The 14,987-nt window shown below is 46.9% G+C and overlaps 1 protein-coding gene and 1 long non-coding RNA gene across 7 annotated transcripts in view; one reads left to right on the top strand and one right to left on the bottom strand.

Moving 5' to 3' along the window:
- NCLN (nicalin) overlaps nucleotides 1-13,798 on the bottom strand; it is a 29,789-nt gene extending 15,991 nt beyond the window's left edge. For 2 of the 6 annotated variants that reach the window (XM_083421638.1, XM_083421641.1), the window contains exons 1-5: nucleotides 13,395-13,724; nucleotides 5,329-5,519; nucleotides 4,938-5,082; nucleotides 3,507-3,601; nucleotides 536-616 (exon numbers count right to left, since the gene is read on the bottom strand). In XM_083421638.1, coding sequence (XP_083277764.1) covers nucleotides 536-616; nucleotides 3,507-3,601; nucleotides 4,938-5,082; nucleotides 5,329-5,519; nucleotides 13,395-13,581 — 699 coding nt within the window. In that variant the 5' untranslated portion in view covers nucleotides 13,582-13,724. Of the gene's footprint in view, nucleotides 1-535; nucleotides 617-3,506; nucleotides 3,602-4,937; nucleotides 5,083-5,328; nucleotides 5,520-6,456; nucleotides 6,536-10,073; nucleotides 10,359-13,394 lie in introns of those variants that run through there. The other 4 variants (XM_083421643.1, XM_083421639.1, XM_083421640.1 and 1 more) reach the window with 4 other exon arrangements.
- LOC310668653 overlaps nucleotides 1-14,987 on the top strand; it is a 169,316-nt gene that overhangs the window by 112,562 nt on the left and 41,767 nt on the right. The gene's annotated exons all lie outside the window — the stretch shown is intronic.

Raw genomic sequence — 14,987 nt, 5'->3', positions numbered from 1 at the left:
TGTCTCTGGTTGAAGCCAATCTAACTTCCTTAGGGCCCGGGACCTCTAGGGTGTTGCTATTTATGGACCTTGAGGGTCTCCGTGGGGCATACCAGGAGAGGCGGTCCCGTAGGTACGAGGGTCCTAGGCTGCGAAGGGCTTGAAAGGTCAAAAGCAGCACCTTAAATCTGACCCTGTACTCCACCGGGAGCCAGTGCAGCTTGAAAAGCACTGGGTGAATATGCTCCCATGGCACAGACCCTATGAGGAGCCTCGCTGCAGCATTCTGCACCCGCTGGAGTTTCTGGGACAGCTTCAAGAGCAGCCCTGCGTAGAGCGAATTACAGTAGTCAAGCCTGGAGGTGACCGTCGCATGGATCACAAAGCAGAAGGCCCAGCGGATCAGATCATCCTATAATCAGTTCATGCATAAGGTGTGCCCAAATTTAAAGGAACTGTTAATGTATAACAACGTAGGTTGCTTGCATAAGTGAGCCATGCTGCATTATACAGAAAGGCCAAAGCAAGCATGGGGAAACAGCCGACAGAAACTTACCGGTGCCACTCCAAAAGAGTCGTAATGGGCGACTACTACAATAGTAGGCAAATCCTCTCCTCCCAGACCAGTCAGCCGACCCTAGAAAGAGGAGCAGGGGAGAAATCATTACATCAAGGCCATTTCTGCCGCTGTGTCAGTGCAAGACGCCACACATCACCCCTGCCTCCTCATGAAATCTAGGGAATTGTAGAGTTGGAAGGTATCCTGAGGGTCATCTAGTCCAACCCCCTGCAATGTAGGAATCTCAGCTAAAGCATCCTTGACAGGTGCCCATCCAACCTCTGCTTAAAAACCTCCAGTGAAGTCCGTCACCTTCCAAGGGAGTCTGTTCCACTGTCAAACAGCTCTTACAGTATGATTGCTATTGTAAATCAATTTCTAAACACCTTCAGAGTCTCTGCTGTGAATCATTTCTGAACGCTTTCAAAATCCCTACACCGACTTCTCGTCTGCTCCCTTATCCAACGTAGGCTGTTTGGTTTGGTTTTGGGGTTTTTGTTCCTTCCCAGCCCTTCTCACCTATGCCTATTGCTCATGACTTTTACTCCACAAGCCTCGACTGTCCAAAGGTCTCCAGCTCCACCCAAAGACTCACGTATCATCTCTTAAACTCCGAACTGCCTCCCTCCTCCTTTCAAATCTCTCCTCACACCTTTTCTGCAAAGCCTTTGGCACCGCTGCCCGTACCACTTTGTGCCCTGTCGCAACCTGCCAGCCTGTAACCAGGCCCATGCAGATGTATTCATTTTATTAATAATTCGGAAGAGTTTTTCGGGGGGGGGGGGGGAGCCTCATAATAATATCATGGCAGTGTACAATAAAATACGTAAGACAAATGGCAAACAATGAATCTTATTAATTCTCTAAGAAGGCGGAAACAAACACAAAAGTAATAACATGCAAGGACTGGATATTCTTTCTCTGCCTTATTTACTGCATCCAACTTCCACTGCATTTCCTTATCATCCCTATGTCAAAATTTAGACTGTAAACTCCTCCAGAAAGAGACTTTTCCTCCAGAAAGAGGACTGTCTGCTTCTAATCGCCAGAAGCATGATGCACACTGATTGAACAATAATTTTAGTAAAATGAATTTTTAAAAAGCAGGGTTAAGAGTCAGGTTTGTGAAAAGTAGTTAAGACTAGACTCTGGGAACCTGTACTCTTGGCTTGGTAGCCCAAAACAAGTGCCTCCTTGGCCCTAGCAAATATGCCCCAGCTCTTCCTGAGTTTGCAAAGTTACATTTGTGCCCATTTTATTTAACAAAAAGCATGCACCATTTTCACCGTGGTGTTGTTGTTTTTTTAAAAAAATCTCTAAGCAGCTTACAATAAATATTAAAGATTATCAGTTTTTTAAAGTAAAAACAAAAAATCAAAAATAATTAAAATCAACAGCAAAAAGATTAAAGCACATCAACATTCGTGTATCTGGAAAGACTTGCCTAAAAAGAAAAACAATGTTTTAAGCAGACACATAAAAGTGTACAGCAAAGGTGCCCACCTGAGGTCAATGGGCAAGGAGTTTCAAAGTGCAGGTGCCACCATACTAAGAATGATTTCTTACAAGGGCAGAAAGAGCACTTACTGCGGCACCTGTAGCAATGCCAGCCCTGCAGGTCAACGCAGTTGAGTGGGCACATAATTGGTTGAGGCAAACGTGCAGGTAAAAACTGGGCCCAGGCAGTTACTATGTACCAAAAGTAAATGTTAAGAATTTTGCTCATATTGATCCAGAGCAGATTCCAACGTACAGTGGTGCCTCGCAAGACGAAAAGAATCCGTTCCGCGAGTCTCTTCGTCTAGCGGTTTTTTCGTCTTGCGAAGCAACCCCATTAGCGGATTAGCGCTATTAGCGGTTTAGCGGCTATTAAAGGCTTAAGGGATTAGCGGATTAGCTGCTAAAAGGCTATTAGCAGCTTAGTGCCTTAGAAAAGGGAGCGGAAAAAAATCACAGGAACCCGCAAGACATTTTCGTCTTGCGAAGCAAGCCCATAGCAAATTCGTTCTGCGAAGCACCTCCAAAACGGAAAACCCTTTCGTCTAGCGGGTTTTCCGTCTTGCGAGGCATTCGTCTTGCGGGGCACCACTGTATAGTTAGCAGAGCAAAATAAACTTAGCACGTTGTAGGATTCCCAAACAAAATAGACCAGAGGCAATTAACATTCCATCCAGCAGAGCTTTACTGCTACTGAAGGCAAATGATCATAATGGTCACAAAATCCAATTCATTCAGGATTGGCCCCGTCCATAAGAAATCCAGTTGCAGCAGACTTAACCTAAATTTACAATAACTCATAATAAGACTAAAACTAAGCACTTAAGCATACTATATACAGAACACCACACCAGAAGGAAAGACAGAATGTGAAACTCAGGCTCCTTCTGGCCTATTATTATAGTCAGCATGACCTTGGGTGGAAGAGATAACAGGACCAGTTTAAACCAGCTGTTCAGCTTCTCTGGAGGTATAAACCGAACATCAGGAACCTTTTGCTTGTTTCTAGGCAGAACAGAAGCCTGCTTGTTAGCTAGAAACCTCAGTTTGTATCACACAGGGAAGCTTCCAGAACCCTCTTGAATCAATTAGCATAGACAAGATCTCTGCACCTTAGATCTATTACCTTCTGCACCAAGAAATGCAAACTGACAGTAACACCTTGAAGTTGGCCTGGCAGGAATATGGCAACCAGCGCAGACTTGGCTTTGGTTGGCTTGCTTGCTGGTTTATTAAATTTGTACACTGACCTTCAACGAAAGATCACAGGGCGGTTCAGCCCTCTGAGCAGAGGTGTTACAAGCTGATAGGGTCTCTCACTCCTGTCACTCCTCCTGTCTCTCACTCTCTCACTCCTGCAGCACTCTGCCCTAACTACATTCTGGGTCAAGCACAAAAGAAGCCCTGCACAGTGCATTATGGTAATCCAACCTTGAAAAGTCAGTATGACAGGAAGTGCTCCCAAACTCACCTCCACACTGGTGATGAGCCAGTCACTGACTGCTTTGCTCTGAGCCCCACTGGTCACCATCTGGAAGCCGTTGGCAGTTGCTGTGTGTAAAAGTACTAGGAAGAAAACAGGTGCATGAAGATAAGAGTACAGTGGTACCCCGCAAGACGAATGCCTCGCAAGACGGAAAACCCGCTAGATGAAAGGGTTTTCCGTTTTTCGATGTGCTTCGCAGGACGAATTTCCCTATGGGCTTGCTTCGCAAGACGAAAATGTCTTGCAAGTCTTGAGATTTTTTTTCGCTCCCCACCCCCTTTTTCTAAGCCACTAAACCGCTAATAGCCTTTTAGCAGCTAATCCGCTAATCCCTTAAGCCTTTAATAGCCACTAATAGCCGCTAAACCGCTAATAGCGCTAATAGGGTTGCTTCGCAAGACGAAAAAACCACTAGACGTAGAGACTCGCGGAACGAATTAATTTCGTCTTGCGAGGCAGCACTGTACACAGGTACACTTTGCCTTCATTCACAACAGAAAACTTGCAAATTGCTCCCCGTATAGAAGACACACATGGATTTGAGCCGGTACGCTTTATATATTCTGGACAGTCTTTTCTATCCACGGTCAAGGTTTCCCTCTTTATATTTAACATAAATAAAAATATTCAAAATGTAACAGGAATTGGGTTCATGTGTACATTTCTGAGAACAATTCAAAGTGTTGGTGCTGAACTTTAAAGCCCTAAACAGACTCTGCCCTGTGGACCTGAAGGAGCGTCTCCACCCCCATCATCCAGCCTGGACACTGAGGTCCAGCTCCAAGGGCCTTCTGGCAGTTCCCTCACTGTGAGGTTACAGAGAACCAGGCAGAGGGTCTTCTCGGTAGTCGTGCCCGCCTGTGGAACGCCCTTCCACCAGATGTCAAGGAAATAAACAACTATCTGACTTTTAGAAGACATCTGAAGGCAGCCCTGTTTGGGGAAGTTTTTAATGTTTGATTGTGTTTTTTATATTCCGTTGGGAGCCACTCAGAGTGTCTGGGGAATCGCAGCCAGATGGGCGAGGTATAAATAATAACATTATTATTAATAATTATTATGAATTTCAATGGGTCTGTTCTGAGTAAAACTTAGCTGGAAACAACCCATTGCCTCAGGCTTCTTCATGATGTAATCGTGTAATCCTATGCCTGTCTAATAAAAAACTAATCCTACTGAGTCCCATGGCGTTTAATCCCAGATATGAGGGTATAGTATTCTAGACCTAGATCTTTCCCAACACCTGCCAAATTTTGTTTTGTTTTATGATCCCTCTCTTATACCAGTAGCAAAGCCTGTTGGATCTATCTGGAGCTGCTGTTCCAAATACGAGGTGCCACCTCTGAAAAGGCCCTTGGAAGATGGTCGTAAAGGGAGGCAACCCCTGAAGTGGTTTTTTTTTTGAAAGAGGCCTACCTTCAGCAGCTGAAGCTGAGCCTTGCGACGCAGAAGCCGCCTGCGTTTGCTCGTAGATCGAGAGGAGATCGTCATCTTCCTCAGCAAAGTAGACCGGCACAATGGTTTCCATCGCCAGCATTTCTGGCTCAATCTCCATGAATTGCTGAGGAGGAGCAGATAAAAGACTCAGTGACTTGAAGAGGAGGACTCCGCTCACCCTCCGGACCTCACTTGGAGGAGGCACACAAAGAAGGTCCTCAAGAGGATGATCTCGGGGTCCAGGTAGAAGCCATAATATCGGCTTGATTACAGGTGGCATAAGGATTTCTGGAATTAAGCAGGGGAGGCGGTTTCAGCATGCTGAAGCACAATTAGGAATGTAAGGCAGGGGCCTCGAAGGGATGCTTACCCGGATGACATCCTGAGGCACCGAATACATGTTCTGTGGCAGGATGATCACAACGGCACCGGCCGACTGGCGAAGCGCCTTCTGGTACTGTTCGTAGGAGAAGTCCATCAGCCGCATCATCACGCAGCGGCGGCTCAAGACATCCGCCTCAACCGTGCGAGCCTCAGTATTTAGCACGGCATTCCGAGTGCCTGTCAAAAGCAGAGAAAAGGGGCCTAGTACGTAGCCATGAAGGTACTTTAGATCCACAGATAGGAGGCCTCCCCATGTCCTAAAAGAGAATGTGAATGCTTAATTGCCTGTTTCCTCCTCCCTCCTAATCTGTTCCTTTTCTTGCATGTCCTTTTTGGAATTTTAAGTTTGTGGACAGAGACTGTGCCTTTTTAGGGGAGTGGAGCGATTACTAAGCTGCTCTGGGAGTCTTCACTGGCTGGAAAATGGGATTTTAAAAAAGGTCTTTAAATAAATCAATAACAACACCTCCTCAACCCTTTAAGGTCAATTCTCAGGTTGTGTAGTATTGACTATGAAGGGCTGGTACCATCAGGAACGTTCAATGATCAGTTCTGAAGATGCTTTGCCAACGTTGGCAGGTGTAGATCTTGCCAAGAGAGCAGAGTTGAAAAAGCTTAGTAGAAACCACGCAGTGGGAATGCCAAATGCCTTTGTTGTGGGGGGCTCAGGCCATGAACTGTCAACTCCCAAACTCACCGTGTGACACGATTTGGAAATGAAGTGAGCCGCGACAGCATGTGAGCCACAACTCTAGTGTAGAGCTACAATTTAATGCACAGCTTCTCGACCCGCTGTGACCGGGGTGCATTTTGGTGTCAAAGCAATTTTACCTGTACGATTTTATTTTAAACTGCTTTAATAACTGCTCTGCCTTTCTTTATTGCAATCTGCATACTTGCTTATTTTAATGTTTCGCTTTGGGGTCTATTACACCAAATCACACAGGGTGGTGAAAACAAAAAGTTATAGCAGCAGCAGCAGTTTCCAAAAGTTCTCTCCAAACCATGCAGAAAGGCAGTAAAATGGCAAATGCAATTCAATGTAAGCAAGTGTAAAATGACGCACATTGGGGCAAAAATCCCTAACTTCACATATACGCTAACAGGGTCTGACCTGGTGGTGACTGACCAGGAAAGACATCTTGGGGCCATGGTGGATAGCTCGATGAAAATGTCGACCCAGTGTGCGGCAGCTGTGAAAAAGGTGAATTCCGTGTTAGGGATCATTAGGAAAGGGACTGGAAATAAAACGACTACTACGATAATGCCATTATACAAATCTACAGTGAGACCACACTTGCAATACTGCTGTACAGTTCTGGTTGCCTCACCTTGGAAAGGTTACTACAGAGCTGGAAGAGATCCAGAAAAGGGGCTGGAGGAACTCTCCCATGAGGAAAGGTTACAACATCCGGGAAAAAAGGCAGCTAAGTGGGCGGAGAACATGATAAGAGGTTATGCATTGTGTGGAGGAAGTAGATTCTGAATACGATAACTGCAATACGATAAATGCAATGAAGCTGAAGCATGGAAGGTTCAGGACAGACAAAAGGAAAACCTTTGTCACACAGGGCATAAACTGTGGCTACCAAACTTACTGTACGCTTGTGAAATATAGACCACTTATAAACAATATCTCCAACTCCTTGAAACATTTCATCAATGGTAAAGTTCCATTCAATTTTACAGATCACTTGGGAAGACAGGCGAACTAACGCCAGCGTACTAGAAGAAGCAAAGATCACCAGTGTGGAAGCAATGATTCTTCAACATCAACTTTGTTGGACTGGTTATGTTGTTCAGATGCCTGATTAACGTCTTCCAAAGCGACTACTCTATTCCAAACTTAAAAATGGAAAGCGTAATGCTGGTGGTCAACAAAAGAGGTTTAAAGACTCTCTCAAGGCAAATCTAAAAGCATGTAGTCTAAACACCGACAACTGGGAAACACTGGCCTGCAAGTGCTCCAATTGGAGAGCAGCTTTTACCAAAGTTGTCATGGGCTTTGAAGACTCTCGAACTCAGGACGAAAGGGAGAAAAGTGCTAAGAGGAAGGCACATTTGGCAAACCCTCACCATGACCAACTCCCACCCAGAAACCTATGTCCCCACTGTGGAAGGACGTGTGGATCCAGAATTGGCCTCCACAGTCACCTACGGATTCACTGTTAAGACCGTGGTCATGAAAGACAAACTTAATCGGCTAAGAGGGATTGCCAAAGAAGAAGAAGAAACAACTATGGAATTCACAAACCACAATGGCTACCAACTTAAAAGGTAAAGGTACCCCTGCCCATACGGGCCAGTCTTGACAGACTCTAGGGTTGTGCGCCCATCTCACTCAAGAGGCCGGGGGCCAGAGCTGTCCGGAGACACTTCCGGGTCACGTGGCCAGCGTGACATCGCTGCTCTGGCGAGCCAGAGCCGCACACGGAAACGCCGTTTACCTTCCCGCTAGTAAGCGGTCCCTATTTATCTACTTGCACCCGGGAGTGCTTTCGAACTGCTAGGTTGGCAGGCACTGGGACAGAACAACGGGAGCGCACCCCGCCGCGGGGATTCGAACCGCCGACCTTTCGATTGGCAAGCCCTAGGCGCTGAGGCTTTTACCCACAGCGCCACCCGCGTCCTGGCTACCAACTTAGATGGCTTTAAAAAGGAGATCATAAAATTCATGCAGGATAAATCTATCAATAGTTACTTGATGGATATATATTACTTTCAGAATTAAGAGGTAGCATATGCCTTTGAAAGCTAGTTGCTAGGTTTCACAAGCAGTTAAGCGCCTGACTGACATCTGACTGACAAACGGGAGAAGAGAATGCTTGACTAGAGGGGTCTCTGGCCTGATTCCGCAGGACTCTTTATGTTTGGGGGTGGGGGAAGCAAATAGGTGTCCACCTTTCACCTGTAGGGAGCAGGAATATTGTCTTTAGATTGGAAGAGTAGTGGACGATTCCCTTACAGCTCACCAATTACTTAATCCAGGCTGTGCAGTGCAAAAATATATGTAGGATACTAACTTTGTGATACATGTTTTCAAGAATGAGAATCAAGGCAAAATATCTAGGCATCATTGAGGGCTCTGCAGCTGTCATTGAAATCTTCCCTCCAAAATATTCCCCAGATTATAGCTCATTTTTGGTGTCTGCTCATTGCCACTCAGTGTATCTGTTTTGCGTGGTTAGGGAAATGTACAGATAGTTCCCTAGTGCCATCACAGTGAACCCTTTTAATCCTAATGTAACTTATTTGCACAGCAGTTTGACAATATACCGTATTTTTTGCTCTATAAGACTCACTTTTTCCCTCCTAAAAAGTAAGGGGAGATGTGTGTGCGTCTTATGGAGCGAATGCAGGCTGCGCAGCTATCCCAGAAGCCAGAACAGCAAGAGGGATTGCTGCTTTCACCGCGCAGCGATCCCTCTTGCTGTTCTGACTTCTGAGATTCAGATTATTTTTTTTCTTGTTTTCCTCCTCCCAAAACTAGGTGCGTCTTGTGGTCTGATGCGTCTTATAGAGCGAAAAATACGATAATTGTAATAAAAAAAAAACCAACCCAAAAACCTCCAGCTGTCTCCTTAACAATCCTTCCCTAGAAACAGGAAGGGGGTGTCAGCCAGTGATAAAACACGTGCTTTTTCATGCATAAGGTCCCAGGTTGAATCCTGACACCTCCCATTAAAAGGGACACACCTCTGTCCAGAGCCCTGTTCTAAGCTATAGGCCAGAGACCACTGAGATAAATGGACTGGTAGCACGACTCAATATGAAGTAGCTTTCTACACCCATGCGTGTTAAAACCCTGCCTGTCATCGTCCCTCTCCAAAGGCTCTCCCTCCTCACAGAGCAGCTGCATGAAACCAGGCACTTGCTTCCAAGACTGGTGGTCTCAGCTAAATATGGGTAGGAACCTGTCTTGATTTACAGCAGCCCCAGTAAGGAGTCGGTCACGCACTGTGAGAAGCGAGTGACTGGAGAGGGGAAATAACACATGAGCCTGGAGGCTAAACCTGCTGCGTGGAAATACGTTTTGACTAGAGCAGCTGCTTAGCCTGTAAAAGTGGGTGCAAAAATACCAACTGCTGCCTCTTGCAGGGCAAGTGTGTCTTTAATAGTGAGGAGTTCAAAGGGAGGCTCTAGTTTCTCCTGGCCAGTCGGGCAGGAGCTGAACTTATGGAAGCACAGTGGGGAGACCTCTTAACTGCTGCCCTACTGTGCCCAAAAGCCACAGGATGGAAATTTGGAGTGGACGGGGCAAGTTAACAGGACAGCTGATCTTACTCTGCTCCCATAAAAAGGTAAAGGTACCCCTGCCCGTACGGGCTAGTCTTGACAGACTCTAGGGTTGTGCGCTCATCTCACTCTAGAGGCCGGGGGCCAGCGCTGTCCGGAGACACTTCCGGGTCACGTGGCCAGCGTGACAAGCTGCATGTGGCGAGCCAGCGCAGCACACGGAACGCCGTTTACCTTCCCGCCAGAGCGGTACCTATTTATCTACTTGCACCCGGAGGTGCTTTCGAACTGCTAGGTTGGCAGGCGCTGGGACCGAACGACAGGAGCGCACCCCGCCGCGGGGATTCGAACCGCCGACCTTTCGATCGGCAAGTCCTAGGTGCTGAGGCTTTAACCCACAGCGCCACCCGCGTCCCATACTCTGCTCCCATACCAAGGAATATATATTACCATTATTATTATTCTAGCTCTCACGCACATAGTGTGCTCACCTACCTGTACACAGCCCTATGAAGTGGAAGTGCGGCAGAGACGTTTCCATAAAATCTTATTCCCATCAGCCCCAACCAGCATGAACAAAGAATCTGGGATGATGTGAGTCGCAGCTCAACAACATCTAAATGCCACACACTTGTGTGTTCCCTGCACCGCCCAATTAGCTGAGCAGACTGCTGCTTTCCTATATTTAAAGGTATTTCTTGTTTTCATGCTTACCAAAAAAAAAAAAGCAGGCATGCTTAGAAAAGGCATGTTGTCTTGTCTGCCTCTCACACACAGGACAGAATGCCTATTTGAAGACAGCACCTGTTACAACATATGCATGTGTCACCCAAGAGCAAGGAAAAATACTTGCCCTTCCTTCAGAAGGATTTCTTCACACCCGAATTTTCAACACAACCCTAAGCTTGATTGAACAGAAGCAAGCCCACTTAGTTCAATGAGGCCTTACTCTTTCGCAAGAGTGGTTTTGGATTGCAGCCTTAGTCAATTAATCATTTAGAACTCAGGTGACTAATCATCTAAGGCTGAAATCCTGTTCTTCTTTATCTCTGCGCCTGTTACATTCAACAGAGCAGGCTTTACTTCTGAATAGACTTGCACAGAATTGGGGTGAAGCTCTTTTCAAACTGCAAGTTTCAACTGCGGGTTTTTCTTAAACTTCCCTAATGCAGAGTGGTACAATTCAGCATTACATGCATTCATGCATACATAAATCTCTATATTTACATATGGGAGACTTTACAGGATTAGTATTATATTCTTTATTACAAAGCTTGCAAAAATAAATGCTATATTCTTACACCACCTTGCATATCCAGGCAGGGCTGAGAACGACTCTGGCCTGCAACGCTGGACAGCTCTTGTATAAGGCCAATTCCTGTTCCTAATAAATTTCAGTTTTATAAATATTAATTACATCTTTCAACTCACTACACAGCACAGAGAATTTGGGTGGTGACTTGAGAGGACTGAAAACCAAAATGTAGCCACAGAAAAACAAGAGGGAGGTGTCTGCATGCTGTGGAGAACAAGTTTTGCCGAAACAGAAAAGGTCTTTAGAAGAAGGAAAACTAAGGGAGGCACCCAGGGATAGATTAACTGGTAAAGTATGAAACTCTTAATCTCATTGCTGTGTGTTCAAGCCCCATTCTGGGCAAAGATGCCTGCATTACAGGGGGTTGGACTAGTCCAACTCTACAATTCTAAGTGGAGGTAATTTTAATCTGTTTTGGTGTTATAACTGTTTGCATGTTTTGAAAGTATGATTGCAATTTCTTCTTAGTTTTATTCTTTTACCCTTTTTGTAAACTGCTTTGAGGGTTGGTTGGGGTTTTTTTTTTGCAATCAAGCGGTACACGAATTTTACAAAACAAAAATAAATGTTGACTTGTCAGTTGGAAGAGGAAAAAGAGGGCTGGTGGCAGAGTTCTGCTGCAGGAGAGTACGGCTGGCTAGAAACCTTTAAGCAGGAGAACTCCCTTATCAGGAAATCAGAACACACTGCACGGTTTCATCATTGTATATTGCTACACACACAGTTAAAACTGATCCACCTACATTATTTAAATACAATACACAAATGTAGGGAGATGTCTTATACTAAGTCAGACCACTTGCATTGCCCCTCCCTGGTCATTCTACTGCTAAGCCATGGTTTAGTTTCAGCTTAGCGTATCATCTGAACAGAGCTTTGTCGGATAGCTCTTACCCGACAAACCACAGGCTGTGAGCCATAGAAGCAGCAATCAGTGCAGAATGCTGCAGCATGGTTGCTGACAGCAGCGAGGCCTTGCCAGCATGTAACACTTGCGCTTAGAGATCTGCGCTCATTGCCAATTTGCTACCAGGCCGAGTTCAAGGTGTTACGATTAACATATAAAGCCCTTAGCAGCTAAGGACCAGTTTACCTACAAGATTGCCTTACCCTGTGTACCCAACATGACTGATTCCATCAATGGAGTTGGATCCGCTACAGCTGCCACATAACGCCCATTCCACACTTGTAAGCATGAGATCGTTTACTGCGGCAGCACCTACACTTTGGAACTGCCGATTGAGAACAAGCAGGTGCCTTCGCTGTACACATTGGAGCGCCTGCTAAAAAACATTCCTGCTTAGACAAGCCTACCCACACGCTTAGACAGTTGAGGTAATTTTAATCTGCTTTAGCATTTTAACTTTTTAATATTTTGAAGTACAACTGTGATCCTCCTCTTGATTTTATTGTTTTATCTTTTTGCAAACCGCTGAGATATATATTTTTTTTTACCATCAAGCAGTGTATACATTTCATGCACCTCCACAGAAACAATGCAAACACTAAATACCACAATCTCCTATTTTTACATTACACTATGTATGCGTAAAGTTTTTAAATGTTTAAATTTATTATAATCCTTTATTAAATTTGTATCCCACCCTTTCTTCGAAGATCCAAGGGCAGCTCGCCACGGAAAAATTGTATTTTAATTATTGCTCTCCCCCGCCCTATGGTTTTGAGTAGCTCTTGTTTCTACCTTTCGAAACCCTGTCAGCAGAATGGTGGGGGATAAATAATATGTTGGACCATAGTTCCCACTAATAATAATAATAATAATAATAAATAATATTTTGGGCAGTGGTTCCCACTAAATAATAATTATAATAATATGTTGGGGCAGTGGTTCCCACTTTGGGGGGTGGGGTCTGCAAAACCCACCCAAGGGGGCCCGTGGCACATAGCAAAAACTACCACAGAGACATCTGGCGGTTCCCTCATTGCGAGAAGTGAGGTTACAGGGAACCAGACAGAGGGCCTTCTCGGTGGTGGCGCCCGCCCTGTGGAACACCCTTCCTTCAGATGTGAAGGAAATAAGCAGCTATCCTATCTTTAAAAGACATCTGAAGGCAGCCCTGTTTTGGGAGGTTTCTAATATTTAATGCTGTGCTGTTTTTAACACTTGATTGGGAGCCAACCAGAGTGGCTGGGGAAACTCAGTATAAATAATAATAATAATAATCAAAATGTTCAAAAGTAGGGGGGGGCATGGCTTGGCTTTATGAAAAACAGGGGGTGGGGGGAATCTTAGCTAATGAGGAACCACTGACGTTAAGGGGGCTGTCAGCACGTGGATTCCCGCCCCCAAAGGATCCTGGGAACTGTAGTTCTGTGAGTGTGAGGAGAAAACTACAGTTCCCTGGAAACTCTATATTGGGGGGATATTGGGGGGTGTCGGGGTTATTTAAGCGCCTCATGAGATCGTCGTCGTCTCCCGGGCCTTCCCTGTCAGCGCCGCCACCCGAACCCCGCCTGAACCCCGCCTTTGGCTCACTGACCGTAGGGCTGCCCTCCGAGCTCGTACTGCTGCATGCGGTAGACGGTGAACTCGTGGGCGGCCGAGGCCGGAGGCGGGCCCAGCAGCAGCAGCAGGACGGCCGGCACCACCAGCAGGAAGCTGAGCGGCAGGCACGAGGCCTTCAGCAGCACCGAGCCCAGCACCTCCTCGCCGGCCTCCTCCAGCATGACGGCGAGCGGCGAGAGCGACCGTGAGGCGAGAAGGAAGGAGGAGGAGAAGGAGAAGGAGGCGCTTCTTCGCCTCAGCACATCGCCTCAGAAACAGCGCGCGCGCGAGGCACGCTGGGAAATGGAGTCCGCTGCCGCCGCAAAGAGCGCCGGGAAATAGCAGTTAAGGCGCCTGATGGTCGACTCGGCTTTTAATAGGCTAGGGCCGCAAGGCACGCTGGGAAATGGAGTCCGCCACCGCCGCAAGGATCGCCGGGAAATAGCAGTTAAGGCGCCTGATAGTCGACTCGGCTTTTAATAGGCTAGGGCCGCAAGGCACGCTGGGAAATGAAGGCCGCCGCCGCCTCAGTTAACTCGGCTGTCCTAGGCCGGAACCGCAAGGCACGCTGGGAAATGCAGGCCGCCGCCTCCTCAGTTTACTCGGCTGTCCTAAGGCCGGAACCGCAAGGTACGCTGGGAATTTGAGTCCGCCGCCGCAAGGAGCGCCGGGAAATAGGAGTTAAGGCGCCGGGGCTCCCTGCGTTCCCTCACGGAGCTAATTCAGGCCAGGACCGCTGGGAAATGAGTTCAAAGAAGCGAGGGCCTGCCTCCTTCCCTGACAGTCGACTCGGCGTTTAATAGGCTAGAGCCGCAAGGCACGCTGGGAAACGTAGGCCGCCGCCTCCTCGCAGTTAACTCGGCTGCCCTAAGGCCGGAGCCGCAAGGCACGCTGGGAAACGGAGTCAAGGCTCCCTGTGGGTGAACTAAGCTCTTTCGCCCAAACCGCAAGGCATGCTGGGAAACGGTGGGCTTCTTATCCCAACCGACCGCGCGCGCAAGGCACGCCGGGAAATGGCCACCGGGACCGTCCCTCAGTCATCTCCCGATCTGTGTTGTTTTCTCTGTGCGTTTCCATGGCGTTTTTCCCTCAGACGGCGAGTCGGAGGTCTCTTTCCCCGGCTCTTTCTGTCACGAATAACGGAGAGGGAGCGAGGGTGGCGCGCAAGGCACGCCGGGAAGTGGAGTTCCCTATGCGAACTAAGCGCCTAAGAGTTCTCTAGCGCATGGCATGCTGGGGCTTGAAGTACCCAGCTCCGCAACTACCGACAGGGGAGGGCACAGCAAGGCACGCTGGGAAATGAGAGCGCGGCTTCGCTCTTACCACGGTGATTTCTCGAACTCCTCAGAGCGCATGCGCCGAGCTGAAAGCAATGGAGTATTCCTTTAGAGGGCGCACGTGTGTAGGGCATTCTGCATCTTGGTGGCATCGAAGTAACTGGTGTCATTTATAAAATACTGTATATATTTAAAATGCAGCTTAGGTCCCTCTCTGTTTTATAAATGTTGCATTTAATTTATTGTAGATTATTGCATTTAATTTATTGTAGATTAATTCATACAGTATATGAAATGTATAAATGTTGTTG

This window comes from Podarcis tiliguerta (genome assembly GCF_965153285.1).
Source record: "Podarcis tiliguerta genome assembly, chromosome: 18".
NCBI lineage: Eukaryota > Metazoa > Chordata > Lepidosauria > Squamata > Lacertidae > Podarcis > Podarcis tiliguerta.
This window is presented reverse-complemented; position numbering and strand designations above follow the sequence as displayed.